This window comes from Melanerpes formicivorus, unplaced genomic scaffold, assembly GCF_026170545.1.
Source record: "Melanerpes formicivorus ecotype bairdi unplaced genomic scaffold, bMelFor1.0.p_v2 SCAF_158, whole genome shotgun sequence".
NCBI classification, from domain to species: domain Eukaryota; kingdom Metazoa; phylum Chordata; class Aves; order Piciformes; family Picidae; genus Melanerpes; species Melanerpes formicivorus.
The window spans coordinates 182436-197767 of NW_027142510.1; the positions used below are offsets into that span (position 1 = coordinate 182436).

A 15332-nucleotide genomic window follows, 5' to 3' on the forward strand; every position below is an offset into this window, starting at 1 on the left:
CCCCAGGAGGGTGGTGAGAGCCTGGCACAGGCTGCCCAGGGAGGTGCTGGGAGCCTCAGCCCTGGAGGTGTTTGCAGCCAGGCTGGAGGTGGCTGTGAGCAACCTGCTGTGGTGTGAGGTGTCCCTGCCCATGGCAGGGGGTTGGAACTGGAGGGTCCTTGAGGTCCCTTCCAGCCCTGACAGTTCTGTGAGTCTATGATCTTAGAGGTCCTCTCCAAACTTGATAATCCTGTGATGAATTTCTGCAAGGAGCTTAGAGGCAAGGAGCTCAGAGGCAGCTGTGGCCAGCAGGTCCTCAGTAGGCAGCAGGACAAAGCCCATGCTGGGCTTTGCTGCTCCTCAGCCAGCAGGTTGCAGCTTTCCAGCTGCAGGATCATAACAGTGAGGAGAAGGAGGAGGGGGCAGCCCAAAGCAAGCTGTGGTGCCCTGGAGATGTGTCCAGGGTGTTCCCTGTCCTGCTGACAGGCTGCAGCTGAAGTTTGATGTGGAGAATGGATGGAAAAGGCTGCAAAGGGGGTATAAAAGGGTTGCCAAGGGGCCACTTCAAAGCCAAGTGCCTCTGTCTGGAAAGGCTCAGACAGGGCTAAGCTCTGCAGAGGGCTTGATGGTTCCCTTGGCCCTGGCCTGTTCTCACCCAGGACCATTTCCATGTTGATGAGGTGCTTGAAGAGCTCTTCAAAGAGGTGCTGCTGGTGCTGCTGCTTGGCTGACACAAGCTGCTGGTCCCTGCTGGCTGGAGTGGTGTCAAGACTAGGAGGGGGCTGGTGGTGCTTTGGGTGCCTCCAGGCACCAGCTGAAACTTCAGCCCTGGGCCTGACAGGGGTCCTGCTGCCGGTGCCTCCACCGGCTACCTGCCCAAGGCCTCTGTGCCCTGCTGGGAGGTTGGCTGGAGGGCACTGGGCAGCCCTGGAGATGAGACTTCACTGACAACTTCTGAAACCTGCTTTACAGGTCTCCCCCTTCTGTCTCCCCAGCGGCTCCCCAGGCCCAGCCCTGCCTGCGGGCACTGCAGATCTGAGAGAGCAGCTGGAAGACCTCCAGGAGACAGAGATCAGCTTTGTGAGTACCTCCCTCTGCAGGAGGGGAAGAGCAGCTCTGGGGGGGGTGGAGAACTGAGGGGGTTGTTCCCTGCTTGTGATGGGAACAGGGACACAGTAGGGGATGGAAGTCCTGCTCCTGGGAAGGATCAACCCCCTGCACCAGTACCGGTGAGGAGGGACCTGCTGGGAGCCAGCTCCATGGAGAAGGACCTGGAAGTGCTGGGGGACAGCAAGGAGCTCCAAAGGGTCTGCTGGGAGCAGTCAGCAGAGTGTGGCCAGCAGGGCAAGGGAGGTTCTGCTGCCCCTCTGCTCTGCCCTGCTGAGGACACCTCTGGGGGGCTGGGGTCAGGACTGGGCTCCCCAGCTGCAGAGACAGAGAAGTGCTGGAGGGAGTCCAGGGCAGGCTGGGAGGCTGCTGAGGGGCCTGGAGCAGCTCTGTGAGCAGCAAAGGCTGAGAGGCTGGAGGAGAGCAGCCCCAGGGGGGATCTGCTGAGTGCATTCTACAGGGCCCACCCATGAGGATGGGGCTGGGATCTTCTCAGTGGCCAGTGGTAGGACCAGGGGCACAAAGTGGAGCTCAGGAGGTTCCATCTGAACCTGGTGTGAGGCTGCTGGAGGCCTGGAGCAGGCTGCCCAGAGAGGCTGTGGAGTCTCCTGGTATAGAGAGCTTGCACACCCCCTGGGCCCTGTGCTGCTGGGCAAGCTGCTGTGGGAGCCCTGCTGGAGCAGGGGGCTTGGAAGAGATAATCTCCAGAGCTCCCTTCCCACCTCACCGTGCTGGGACTCTGGTTCCATGCAGTGTGAGCTGGCCAGGGCAGATCCTCATCCCTTCTGTTCTGTGACAGCTCAGCCTGCCTTGGGCAGGTGCCCACTGTGCTCCCAGTGCTCATCTGATGCCCAAACCACCTCAAAATAGATCAGCAGGAGCCAGAGCAGAGCCAGTGCCCACCCCTGAGGGGGCAGCCTGGCTCTTAGGGCCCAGGCTGGAGCTGCCCAGCCTCACCCCTGGGCTGGGACACGAACACCCTCAGCCCCTCTGTTAATGCAGGCTGGTGGCTGGGGGTTGGCCTCACCCCAACAACCCTCTCCCTGCTGCTGCCAGGGGGGAGAAGCTTTCCAGCCAAGAGCAGGCAGAGGAATGCTGCTGCTGCTCCTCCTCAGCCAGCATCTCCTCCTCTCCTCTGTTCTCTCTGCAGTGAGAGCCTCACGGGAGGCGCTGCGACGGCAGCAGAGCGTCCTGAGCTCTGCCTGGCCTGGGGAGCCTGGCAGCCTTCAGCCCCTGCTGCTGATTCCCTCTTGCATTTGGTTTTGTAAAGTACTCTCTGGACAGAAGCCCAGGAGCTGGCCAGGCTGGGGCTGGGCTTGCCTGGGATACCATCACCAGAGCCAGCACCAGCTGCACCTCAGGCACCTGGAAGTCTCCCCATACAGCACAGCACATGGCAGTGTCCCTGCTGTCCTCCTTTGAAGCCTGGAGGAGGAGGAGGGGGAGGAGGAGCTGCTCCACCAGGGCTTGAAACCCTCTGGCAAAGGGATTTGACTTTCAGGGAGTTGGCAGCGGTGCCAATGCCACAGACCTGGCAAGCACGGATGACTCTTTGGCCTTACTGGGGGTAGGGGGTGGGAGCTGGGCACTAAAGCCCCCCTGGGGCAGCTGGCAGCAGAGCAAGGGGTGGGAGCTGGGCACTGAAGCCCCTCTGGGGCAGCTGGCAGCAGAGCTGGGGGTGGGAGCTGGGCACTGAAGCCTCCTTGGGGCAGCTGGCAGCAGAGCTGGGGGTGGAGCTGGGGGCAGCTGGCCCTGAGCAGGGGTTGGGCTCTTTCTCTGCAGTATCTGGCAGGGAGGCAGCAGGAGAGGAGCAGCAGCTGCACTGCCCCTGGAGGAGTTCCTCTCCCCCAGCCCTGCTGCTCCTGGCTCCTTTCCCAGGAGGAGCTGGGGGGAAGCTGGGAGCTGCCCTGGCTGCTCATGGGGGAATGCTGTGAAGCTTTTCAGCCACCAAGGAGGTTTTGGATTGCTTTGCTCCCCCTGCTTTTTAAACTAAAGCCTCTCCTCCCTGGCCTTCCCAAGCAGGGCAGCTGCAGGGCAGGGAGGAAGCTTTCTGTCAGGGGCAGCCCTTTTTAAGGAGTATTTCTTAAGCAAATGGACCAAATGCGGCCTGCCCCACCCTGGCCCTGTCCTGTCCCTGCCCCGTCCCTGCCCCATTCCCTTCCCTCCCCTGGCCCCATCCTGCTGACCCCCTCCCCACCCCTCCCTGTTTTTCTAGCTCCCACTCCCTTTTGGTATCTCTGCTCCTGGCCACCCTGGTGCTCCCAGCAGCTCCAAAGCCAAGCCCCTGCCCAGCCAGGGCAGATCTCTGCCTCCAAGGGGCACTTCTGAGTCTGATTTTTTACAATAAGCTGAGAGGGAGGGAGGTTTCCCTCCTGCCACAGCCCCCCGGGGCAGGCCTTGAGCTCCTTGGCTTCTTTTCCACTCAGTGCTTTGTTTTTAGAAAGGAAGTGATGAATTCCTTTGGTTTCTTCTTCCTGGGGGGGTTGGAATCTTCCCTTTGTGTTGTGTCCTACCTTTTGAACCCTCCTCCCCCTCAGTGACTTCCCCCAGGGGAGCACGGAGGAGGTTTCTGTACCTAGGAGTGAGGAGGCCAAGAAGGCAGTGCTGGGGGTGGGGGTGGCTGGTGCAGAGCCAGGGCTCCTGCCCCCCTCCCCTCCAACCCTGCCACACAAACTGCTATTTTTTTAAAAGAAAAAGGAAAGCTTTTCCTTCTTTTTTAAGATCCTGGGAGGAAGTTTTTTGCCTCTCCCCCAGGCCCAGTGGCAAAGGCCCACCCCCAGGGCCCCGCACCCCCAGGGCCCCGCACCCCCGGGCCGGCTGTAGCTGGAGCCACTGAGGAACCCTTCACCTCTCAAGGGCTTGCAGACCTTTCCCCCCTCCCCCAAGGTTTTGACACCTGGGGGTGGGAGGGAGCCAGCCTGGTGTCCTGGAGTGCCAGGGGGGACAGAGCTGCTCCCCCCCCAGCCTCTCCCCCCATCCAGCAGGTCACACTTGATAGCTGAAGTCTATATTAGACGCTCCGTAGCCTCCCTCCTCCCCCAGCCTCTGCTGTTCCCTTTTCCTTCCCCAGGAGGGAGGCAAACCCAAGGCTCAACTTTTGTTGTCACAGTTTAATATTTATGAAGTTGTATTTAAATGTTGGTTGCTTTGTTTCCTTTCTTTCTCTCCTTAGGGGGGAGGGGGGATGGCCTCTTTTCTTCTCCTGACCTCTCTGCTTTTGGAATGGGTTTGCAGAACTCTGCTTCTTTTTCCCCCTCCCTGCGTGTTTCCAAGTGACAGCCACTGGGCTCCCCAGGCTCCCCAGGGCTCTGCCTCCTGCACAGGGAGGGGACTTCGCTTCTTCAGCCCCACCAGGGAGCAGCCAACACCACCATCACCTTCACATCCACATCAGGTGATGGGCTGGAGCGTGGACAAGGTTCTCCTGGCAGCTTGGGGGGACCTCTCCTGCCCATGTTGGTGGAGCATGGATGGACCTCTCCTGCCCATGTTGGTGTTGGTGGAGCATGGATGGACCTCTCCTGCCCATGTTGGTGTTGGTGGAGCATGGATGGACCTCTCCTGCCCATGTTGGTGTTGGTGGAGCATGGATGGACCTCTCCTGTCTGTCTCAGCATTGATGGAGCACAGCTGGACCTCTCCTGCTCATCTCAGTGTTGATGGAGCAAAGATCGACGACTCCTCTCCATCTTGGTGTTGATGGAGCATGGGTAGGCATCTCCTGTCCTTGGCACCAATGGGAGGCAGATCATCCTCCCCTGTCCTCCTCAACATCAGCTGGAGCATGGAAGGACCTCTCCTGTCGTCCTCAACATCAGGGGAAGGCAGCTGGACCTCTCCTGCCCTGCTCAGTATGGGTGGAGCATGGACAGCCCTTCCCTGTCCTTCTTGGCATCGATGGAGGGCAGAGAGACCTCTCCTGCCCTGCTGGGTGTCGCCATGGTCGCTGCTGCTGCTCCCCCAGGGGCAGCAGCTCGGTGCCGCCCGCGGGGTCTCCCTCGGTGTCCTGCTTGTGGCCCTGCCTGGCTGTTGGACCCACGCTCAATACACAGTGTGCTGCTGGACCCAGCGCCTGCTGCTGCCTCTCTGTCCTCAGGGGGGACCTCCTGGGGTGCCTGTGGGGTGGTGGAGGGTCAAGAGCCAAGTGGAAGCTCCTTGGTTCTACCCCAGCATGGGGAATTGGTTGGGTTGGAAAACCCTAACCCAGCACTGCCAGGACACCACCAAACCTTGGCCCTCAGAGCTTGAGCCAGGCCTTTGCAACCTGCAAGGGACAGAAATGGTTCCTCACGTGCAGCCTGAACCTCCCCTGGGGCAACTTGGAGCTGTTTCCTCTTGTCATGAACCCACAGAATGGTAGGGGTGGGAAGGGGCCCCGGGAGATCAGGTCCAACTGTCTTGCCAAGCAGGGTCACCCAGGGCAGGACACACAGAACACATCCAGATGGGTCTGGAAAGGCCCCAGAGGAGACTCCACAACCTCTCAGGGCAGCCTGCTCCAGGCCTCCAGCAGCCTCACAGCACAGAAGTTTCTTGTGTCAAGGTGGCTCTCATGTCCTGGGGTCTAGTTTGTGACCCTTGCTCCTTGTCCTGCCACTGGGCACCAGGGAGAAGAGTCTGGCCCCATGCTCTCACAGCCCCTTTAGCTCTTGCTGAGCACAGATCCCCCCTGGGGTTTCTCTCTCCAGGCTCTCAGCCTTTCCTCAGCTGTGTTCAGTCCCTTCAGCATCCTTGGAGCCTTTCTTGGACTCTCTCCAGAAGCTCCCAGCCTCTGCAACTGGGGAGCCTAGAACAGAGGTGGCTTCCCCAGGGCGGAACAAAGGGACAGGACAACCTCTTGCCGTGCTGGCCACGCTCCTCTGAACGCCCCCAGGACCCCCCCAGGGCACACTGCTGGCCCAGGGAAAGCTTCCTGCCTGCCAGCACTCCGAGGTCCTTCTGCAGGGAGCTGCTTCCTGACAGGTCAGCTGCTAGTCTGGCCTGTCGCTTGCTCCTCGGGAGTGCTATGACACTGTGACCCCCACCTGCCTCAAGCCTCCTTTGGAGCGAGCCAGAAGGGCTCCGGAGGCTCCCCAGGTCCCTCAGCTGCTCCTCAGATGCTTTCCATCCCGAGAGCCATCCCAGGCCAGGCTGTCTGGGGCCCGGAGCCACCTGCGCTGGCTGCAGGGGTTGGTCTGCAGCCGCTTTGAAGCTCCCTTCCCACCCCAAGCAGTCTGGGCTGACAGAGGCTCCGCGCAGCGCAGCCTCCTGGCCGCCGCCATTGCCTCTTCCCCCTCCCCCCCCCCCCCCCCGGCGCCTGCAGCTCCCAGCCTGCCCCGCGCTCCGCCCTCGCCAAGACGGGGAGCGCTGATTGGCTGCGCTCTGCCGACCAATCCGCGGGCGCAGCGCAGCCTCCGGGCCGCCGCTATTGCCTCTCCCCCCTCCCCTCCCCCCCCGCGCCTGCAGCTCCCAGCCTGCCCCGCGCTCCGCCCTCGCCAAGACGGGGAGCGCTGATTGGCTGCGCTCTGCCGACCAATCCGCGGGCGCCTTGTTGGGTGCGGTGCGCGCCGGTCTGCTCGGGCAGCAGGAGGCAAAATGGTCCTGGAGAGCACCATGGTTTGGTGAGTGGGGGCGGCCGGGCCGCAGCTGGGGGGCGCCGCACTCCGCAGTGCCCTTCCCGCCGCCTCGCAGCCCGCGCGGAGCCCCCGGGGCGCCCCGCGGCGCTTTTCCTGAGTCATCCCAGGCGGCGGGGCCGGGGCAGGCCCGGGCCGGGCCCGGGGGGGCTGGGGGAGCGATTTGAGGGGGGCTGTGGAGAGACTTGAGGCAAAGGGAGGTGCCTGGGGGAGAGGTCTGGAGAATTGAGGTAGGGGAAGGTGTTTGTGGGAGCCGGGGAGAGAGATGAGCTGGGGGGGGACGCTTGGAGAACTGGGGTAGGGGAAAGCGTTTGGAGAGGGCAGAGGGGTGGAGAGGATGAGTCTGAGCTGGGGGGGTGGCGGCGGAGAAGGTTTTGGGTGCTGGAGGTTGAGTGAGGCGAGGGGAAGGCAGGGGCTGGCATGGGGAGGGGCGTGGGGAGGGCTGGGGTGCAGAGGGGGCTGTTGGTGAGGAAAGCTTCTGGCTGTGTGGAGGACAAGGAGGTGAGAGCAGGGGAGGAGCTCTTGTGGGCAGCGACGGGCTGATGAGCAGCAGAGAGGCACCCGGGGGTGGGGCAGCCTGCTGCTGTGACCCAGTGCCAGGGGATGCTGTGGCAGCAGACTGAGGTCATGTCCCAGCAGAGGAGAGCCGAGGTGCTGGGAGGGTTGTAGCCGCGGTCTGAGGAGGGTCAGCAGCTCCAGGGGCCCTTAGCCAGCGCTGCTGGGGTGGGGAGGGGGGGGGGAAGCCTCTCCCATTTCTGTTCTGAGTGCCCAGCTTTGGTGGTGGGGGTGAGAGGTGTTGTCCCCAGGGGGTGAGTGCAGCTGGGGCTGGAAGCAGAGGTGAGCTCTGGTGAGTCAATGGCACAGCAGCTGCAGCCCTGCTGCCCTTCTGGGGGTAGCATCCAGAAGGAAACAAATCAACCCTGTCCAGGCTCTGTCTGTCCTTGGCTGTCAGCAGGGTCCTGCAGCGCCACAGCCTGGCTCTGACCCTGTGTCAGAGCCAGTGCTGCTGCCCTGGGTGGTAATTCTTTGCTCAGTCACACCCAAGGGCATCACAACGTGTCCATGCTCCTCCTGTGGCCCTGCAGAGCAGGAGGAATTCACTGCTCCTCCCCAAGCCAGCTGCAGCTTGCATGGCCTTGGTCAGGCTGCTTGCTTGCTCTGTGCCTGTAGGGAAGTTTGGCTACTGCCTCCTTTTGCCTCTCCTTGCTCTTCACCTGGTAGTGGTGTGGGCTGGAGGAGAGGGGGCCCAGAATGATCCTGAACCAATCCTGAGCAGCAGGCCCATGGCTGTAGGGCCAGGGGACCAGGCAGGAGTGCTGCTGGTGGTGGTTTGTGTTGCCAGGGGAAGCATTTCCCTCTCAGAAGCTCTGGGAATGCTCCTCAGGGAAGCTTCAGTGGGGGCCAGGATAAACTTCCAAGCTGTTATTGAAGCAGTGCCTCTTCCTGGGGTAGCAGGAGAGGCCTCTTCTGCCAGCTCTGTGCTGAGTTTAATGGCTTAATGGCACAGTGCTGTGGCTGCTGCCATCTGACACTGTGGGACACTGCTGGGGTGGTGTCTGGCTGTCATCACCTCCTGTGCTCCTCAGCGAGGAGTTGGAGCTTCCAAAGCTGAGTTGTGCTTGGTCTGGAGAGGATGCTGAGAGGGGAAGGTGGTGTCTGTGCCTGAGGGGTGGGTGCCAAGGAGAAGGTACAAGACAAGGAGCAGCAGGCATGAGCTGGAACCTCCTGGGTTCCACATGAGGAGCAAAGTCTTTGGTGTGAGGCTGCAGAGGCCTGGAGCAGGTTGTGGAGTCTCCAGCTCTGGAGAGCTTCCAACCCCCCTGGATGTGTTCCTGGGGGATCCTGCTCTGGCAGGGGGTTGGACTCAATGATCTCTGGAGATCCCTTCCAACCCCTGACCCTCTGTGAGTCAGTGAGCTGAAAACCCAGGGAAAAGCAGAGGCAGCTCAGCTCTGCCCTGGGGGACAGCCAAGGACTTGCTGGGGCTGGAGAAGGCCTCCAAGAGCATCAGCCCAGCCCTGCTGTGGCCACCAAACCCTGGCCCCAGTGCCATGGCCACAGGGCTCTGGAACCCCTCCAGGGGTGGGGACTGCACCCCCTCCTTGGGCAGCCTCTGCCAGTGCCTGACCACTCCTGCAGGACACAGATTGTTCCTTGGGGCCAGCCTGAGCCTCCCCTGGGGCCCCCTCAGGCTGCTCAGCTTCCCTTCCCTGACCCTAAGGCACAGCTCTCAGCCCCAGCTGGCTGCAGCCTCCCCTCGGGGAGCTGTAGGGCAGGCTGCCCTCGGCCTGCTGCACCTCCCCAGCCTCCTGGCCCTGGTGGCTGTGCTGTGCCACCCCAGGAGGGCCTGGGGGGGAGGCTGGAGGCTGTCTCTGCCCTGCAGTGTGGACAACAGCGAGTACATGAGGAACGGAGACTTCCTGCCCACGCGCCTGCAGGCCCAGCAGGACGCCGTCAACATCGTCTGCCACTCCAAGACCCGCAGCAACCCCGAGAACAACGTGGGGCTCATCACCCTGGCCAAGTAGGGAGGCACCAGGGGGGGCTGGGGGAACAAGGGCAGCGCTGCAGGAGAGCAGAGCAGCTCTGCCAGCAGGGTGGGTGCGAGGCAGTCTGCTTCCCCCCTGGCCTCTGCCTTGGGCTCACTTCTGCAGCACCAGGAGGTGGCACTGAGGCTTTCCTCTCCTGGGAGCCCTCAGCCAGGTCCACCTCTGGGTGGCTTTGTGTCCCAGAGGGTGGCACAGGAGGGCTGAGCTGCCTCTGCAGCTCGTGGGCAGCTCTGTCAGTGCCACTCCCCCATTCTCCTGAGGGCTGCAGGGTTTCAGTGCCTCTGGGAGGAGCAGAATTGATGAGAGTCAGCTCAGGGGGCTCAGGGTGGGTGGGGCAGGGGACAGTGACACACAGAACCTTTGTGCATGAGCAGGACTTGGGCAGCTGTAGGAAAGCAGGGCCAGGGCTCTGCCCCCTGGGCCCAGGGCCCCTCCCATGAGAGCTGGCAGCCTCTGGGAGCCTGCAGCAAGGGGAGGATGTCCCAGGGGAGCCGTGTCCCCCCCCAGGGGAGCCGTGGCCCCAGGGAGCTGTGTTTGTGTTGCAGTAACTGTGAGGTGCTGACCACCCTGACTCCAGACACAGGCAGGATCCTTTCCAAGCTCCACACAGTGCAGCCCAAAGGGAAAATCACCTTCTGCACAGGGATTAGAGTTGCTCATGTGAGTGCTCTGTGGCAGCTTCTCTCTGCAGTGCCTTTGGTCTGTCTCTCAGTTCCCTGCCCTGCCCTGGCTCAGGTACAGGAGATCTTCACAGAAGGTTTGGCTTGGAAGTGACCTTCAAGATCATCCAGTTCCAGCCCCCTGCCACGGGACCCCTCCCCCCAGCCCAGGCTGCTCCAGGCCTCATCCAGCCTGGCCTTGAGCACCTCCAGGCAGGGTGCAGCCACAACCCCCACCCCTGGGCAACCTGTGCCAGAGTCTCCCCAGCCTCTTCATCTCCAGGCTCAGTCTCCCCTCTCCCAGCTCAAATCCATTGTCCCTGGGCCTGTCACTCCCAGGCCTTGTCCAGAGTCCCTCCCCAGCTCTCCTGGAGCCCTTCAGCTACTGCAAGGCTGCTCTGAGGTCTCCCTGGAGCCTTCTCTTCTCCAGGCTGAACAGCCCCAGCTCCCCCAGCCTGCCTCCACAGGGAGGTTCTGCAGCCTCTGCTCCTCTTGGTGGCCTCCCCTGGCCCCTCCCTAGCAGCTTCAGGCCCTCCTTGTGCTGGGGGCCCTGCAGTGCTGCAGGTGGGCTCTGAGCAGCCCTCACCAGTGAAAGGGAAGCTCCTGATGCCTGCCCACTCGTGGCCCTGGTGCTGCGGTTCAGCCTGCATCCCCCTGTGTGCTGGGAGGAGGCTGTGGGTCCTGCAGGGCAGCCTGGAGCCCTGGTCCTCACCTGCCCTCTGCTCCCTGGCTTGCAGCTGGCTCTGAAGCATCGCCAAGGCAAGAACCACAAGATGAGGATCATTGCCTTTGTGGGCAGCCCTGTGGAAGACAATGAGAAGGATGTGAGTGGTGGGCAGGCACAGGGGAGGAGGGTGTGGGCTCAGCTCCTGAGCTCTCACCTGGGTTTGCTGCTTCCTCCCTGCCCTGTGCTGGAAGCGAGCTGGGCCCCATAGAGGAGGCTGCTGGCCAGGGCTGCTGCAGAGAAGCAGACCTCAGCTGGGAGGAGGAGAGGGAAAGCAGAGGCCCTGGATGTGGATCCACAGCTGCCAGAGGGAGCCTCTGCCCTGTCCCTGCCCCTGTCCCTGCCCCTGTCCCTGCCCCTGTCCCTGCCCCTGCCTCGCCCTGCCTCTGCCCCTGCCCGTGCCTCTGCCCTGCCCTGCTTGTGCCCCGACCGTGCCCCTGCCCTGCCTGTGCCTCTGCCCTGCCTGTGCCCTGTCCTGTCCCTGTCCCTGCCCCGCCTGTGCCCTGCCCTGCACTCCTGGCCTGTGGCTGCAGCCTCACAGCACTCTGAGCCTTTTGCCTGAGGAGCTGGGGAGGGGAATCTGTGTCCCTGAGCAGGAGTGATGCTCCTGGCCCCGGGCAGAGGCTGCTCTGCTGGCACCTGAGTGAGCTGGCTCTGGGTGTGGCTCTGAAGGGGTGGGGCAGGGAGAGCTCCCAGCTCCGTCCCTTGTGCCACCCTGGGCACCCTGCTCCTCTCCCTCCCCCGGAGGTGAAAGGCCTCCAGGGCTCGCAGCTGAGAATCCGACTCTGGGCCTGGTGGCTCCAGGAGCGAATCCTCTGTGGAGGGAGGAGCCCTGGGCAGGAGGCAGCAGCCAGCCTAAGGGCCTGGTGTCCCCTCCCTGCAGCTGGTGAAGCTGGCCAAGCGTCTGAAGAAGGAGAAGGTCAACGTCGACATCATCAACTTTGGAGAAGAGGTGAGGGCTCCCTGCTGGGACCCAGGGGGGGCTGTGTCCCTCCCAGCCCTGAGCACCTCCTCAGGCAGCCCCAGCCCTGCCCAGCAAAGGCAGTAGTGCTGAGTGGGGCACTGCCCCCCTCGCTGGGGCAGGGCCTAGTGGGAGGCTGCTGGCTGCTGCTGGCCCCCCAGGGCCAGTGCTGGGTCCAGGCCTGTTCAATCCATTGATCAATGACCTGCATGAAGGGCCAGAGTAGATCCTCACCCAGTCTGATGGCACCAGCCTGGGAGGAGGGGCTGGCTGTCCCCCAGCGTGACCTGGCCAGGCTGGAGAGTTGGGCAGAGAGAACCTCTTGAAGTCCAAGCAGGGCAAGTCCTGCAGCTGGGGAAGGACAACCCCAAGGCCCAGTGCAGGGCTGGGGAGAGGCCCTGGGAGTGCTGGAGGACAGCAGGATGACCATGAGAGGCAGCAGGGTAGCCCTGTGGCATCCTGGGGGACAGCCAGAGGTCATGGGAGGTGCTCCTCAGCCTCTGCTCTGCCCTGGAGCACCGGGGCCAGGGCTGGGCTCCCCAGCTCAAGAGGGACAGGGAACTCCTGGGGAGGGCACAGCAAGGGGCTAAGAAGATGCTGAAGGGCCTGCAGCAGCTCTGGGGTGGGGACAGCTGGAGGAACTTGGGGCTTTAAGCCTGGAGAAGAGCAGCCTGAGGGGGATCTGATCAATGCTGATCAATGCTGCAGGGGTGGGTGGCAGCAGGATGGCGCCAGGCTGTGTTCAGCAGTGCCCAGTGCCAGGCCAAGGGGCACTGAGCACAAACTGCACCACCAGAAGTTCCACCTGGACATGAGGAGGAACTTCTGGACCTGGAGGGTGGTGGAGGCCTGGGGCAGGCTGCCCAGAGGCGGTGGAGTCTCCATCTGCCTTTGGAGCCCTTCCAGCCCCACCTGGGTGTACTCCTGGGTGACCTTCTCCAGCTGGCACTGCCATGGGCGGGGGGCTCTGGAGGATCTCCAGAGGTCCCTTCCAGCCCCTCCCCTGCTGGGAAGTGCTTCCTGCCCCGGAGGCAGCAGCAGGGCTCTGGCCCTGCCCTGCGGAGGGGCAGCCGCGGGGGCACAGCCGCGGGGGCACAGCCGCAGCCAACCTCTCCCCTGCCGCCCAGGAGGCCAACACCGAGAAGCTGACAGCCTTCATCAACAGCCTGAACGGCAAGGACGGCTCCGGCTCGCACCTGGTGACCGTGCCGCCGGGGCCCAGCCTGGCCGACGCCCTCATCAGCTCCCCGATCCTGGCCGGGGAGGGCGGCGCCATGCTGGGCCTGGGCGCCAGCGACTTCGAGTTCGGCGTCGACCCCAGCGCCGACCCCGAGCTGGCCCTGGTGAGGAGCGGGGAGGCTGCGGCGCGCCGGGCTGACCCACGGCGCCCCACGGCTGTGCCCCACGGCGCCCCACGGCTGTGCCCCAGAGCTGCCCCATGCCGCCCCACGGCGCCCCACAGCTGTGCCCCACACTGCCCCCAGCAGTGCCCCCCAGCTGCCCCACGCCGCCCCACGGCTGTGCCCCACACTGCCCTCAGCAGTGCCCCCCAGCTGCCCCACGCCGCCCCACAGCTGTGCCCCACACTGCCCCCAGCAGTGCCCCCCAGCTGCCCCACGGCGCCCCACAGCTGTGCCCCACACTGCCCCCAGCAGTGCCCCCCAGCTGCCCCACGCCGCCCCACGGCTGTGCCCCACACTGCCCTCAGCAGTGCCCCCCAGCTGCCCCACGCCACCCCCTGGCTGTGCCCCACACTGCCCCCAGCAGTGCCCCCCAGCTGCCCCACGCCGCCCCACAGCTGTGCCCCACACTGCCCCCAGCAGTGCCCCCCAGCTGCCCCACGGCGCCCCACAGCTGTGCCCCACACTGCCCCCAGCAGTGCCCCCCAGCTGCCCCACGGCGCCCCACAGCTGTGCCCCACACTGCCCCCAGCAGTGCCCCCCAGCTGCCCCACGCCGCCCCACAGCTGTGCCCCACACTGCCCCCAGCAGTGCCCCCCAGCTGCCCCACGGTGCCCCCAGCAGTGCCCCATGCTGCCCCACAGCTGTGCCCCAGGGCACCCCCAGCTGTGCCCCAAGGCTGCCCCATGGTGCCCCACGGCTGTGCCCCATGGTGCCCCCAGCAGTGCCCCACAGCCGCCCCCAGCAGTGCCCCACGCTGCCCCATACTGTGCCCCACGCTGCCCCTTTCCCCCCAGGCCCTGCGAGTCTCCATGGAGGAGCAGAGGCAGCGGCAGGAGGAGGAGGCCAGGAGGGCTGCAGCTGCCTCTGCAGCTGAGGCTGGGATTGCAGCCACTGCTGGGGATGGTAAGGAGCTGGGCTGGGGGGTGTGGAGCAAGGGGACTGGCAGGAGGGTGATGGAGGCAGGGACAGGCAGGGGATAACGCAGGGGACAGTGCAGGCAGGGAAGAATGACACAGGCAGAGAGTAATGCAGGCAGGGACAGGCAGGGGATAGCATGGAGTGGAGCAGGCAGGGACAGGCAGGGGATAGCAGGGAGTGGAGCAGGCAGGGACAGGCAGGGGATAGCATGGAGTGGGACAGGCAGGGGATAGCATGCAGTGGGACAGGCAGGGGATTACATGGAGTGGAGCAGGCAGGGACAGGCAGGACATTCCTGAGGGAGCAGGGCTGGCTTCCATGGCAGTGTCCATCGCTGTGGGAAGCAGCATGGTGGGGCCCTGGGGAGCAGGTTTCTGCCCTGGAATGTCAGAGGGAGGCCTTTAGCTGTGTGCTGGGAGCTCCCACTGCCTCAGCTGGAGTTCCCAGGTGGAATCTGCCCTGAGTGCCACGGGCAGCAGCTCTGCTCCAGTCCCCTTCTCCAGTGGGTGTGTGCTGAGGGGACAGGGATGGTGGAGGTCAGCCTCATGGAACACTCTGGCTGCTTTCTGAGCACAGGTCACCCTTGTGGGTCACTCTGACTGGCTCCTGGGCCTGGGTGAGCCTGGCTGGGGCCTGGCTTGCCCTGGTTGGTGTCTGAGTGTGGCTCCTGCCTGTGCAGACTCGGATGATGCCCTGCTGAAGATGACAATAACCCAGCAGGAGTTCGGCAGGGCAGGGCTGCCTGACCTCAGCAGCATGACAGAGGAGGAGCAGATTGCCTATGCCATGCAGATGTCCCTGCAGGGAGCAGGTGAGTGCCTGCTGCTGGCCCTCAGCCCCATTCCCAGAGGGAAGCCCAAGGAGGCAGCTGCTCTGCCTCTGGCAGGCGAATGGACGTGCCCCCAAAGTGGGGCAGGGTCTAGATCTCCCCAGACACCTCTGGGGTGGGTGTGAGGCTTCCTCCTGGGAGCTGTGGGTGTGTAAATCCTCTCTCCTCCCCTAGAGTTTGCCCAGACAGAAGCAGCAGAAGTGGACAGCAGCACAGCCATGGACACCTCCGAACCCACTAAGGTGAGGTATTGACCACCCAGGAGATCCCACCCGGGGGGGAAGGCAGGGACTCAATTCCCCTCCCTCTTCCCGCAGGAGGAGGATGACTATGATGTGATGCAGGACCCTGAGTTCCTGCAGAGTGTGCTGGAGAACCTGCCAGGGGTGGACCCCAACAACGAGGCCATCCGCAACGCCATGGGCTCCCTGGCCTCCCAGGCCTCCAAGGAGAGCAAGGACAAAAAGGAGGAGGAGAAGAAATGAGGTGGCCCTGGGGTGGGGCTGGGGGCTGCTGCTGCCTGCCTGGGTGAGTTGGTGGTGGCCTGGGCCGGGGCAATAAAGGATTTTCATGGCAGGGTGGGCTCTGGCC

The 15332-nt window shown here is 63.8% G+C and overlaps 1 protein-coding gene across 1 annotated transcript in view; it reads left to right on the forward strand.

Annotated features, from left to right (window-relative positions):
- Positions 1-15317, forward strand: part of LOC137457055 (putative PIP5K1A and PSMD4-like protein) — a 39695-nt gene extending 24378 nt beyond the window's left edge. Inside the window, exons 15-25 of the mRNA XM_068168839.1 lie at positions 975-1059; positions 6583-6686; positions 9082-9222; positions 9793-9907; positions 10644-10730; positions 11514-11582; positions 12719-12934; positions 13789-13897; positions 14592-14723; positions 14916-14983; positions 15059-15317. Coding sequence (XP_068024940.1) covers positions 975-1059; positions 6583-6686; positions 9082-9222; positions 9793-9907; positions 10644-10730; positions 11514-11582; positions 12719-12934; positions 13789-13897; positions 14592-14723; positions 14916-14983; positions 15059-15226 — 1294 coding nt within the window. The 3' untranslated portion in view covers positions 15227-15317. The remainder of the gene's footprint in view (positions 1-974; positions 1060-6582; positions 6687-9081; positions 9223-9792; positions 9908-10643; positions 10731-11513; positions 11583-12718; positions 12935-13788; positions 13898-14591; positions 14724-14915; positions 14984-15058) is intronic.
- Positions 15318-15332: the final 15 nt, after the last annotated feature.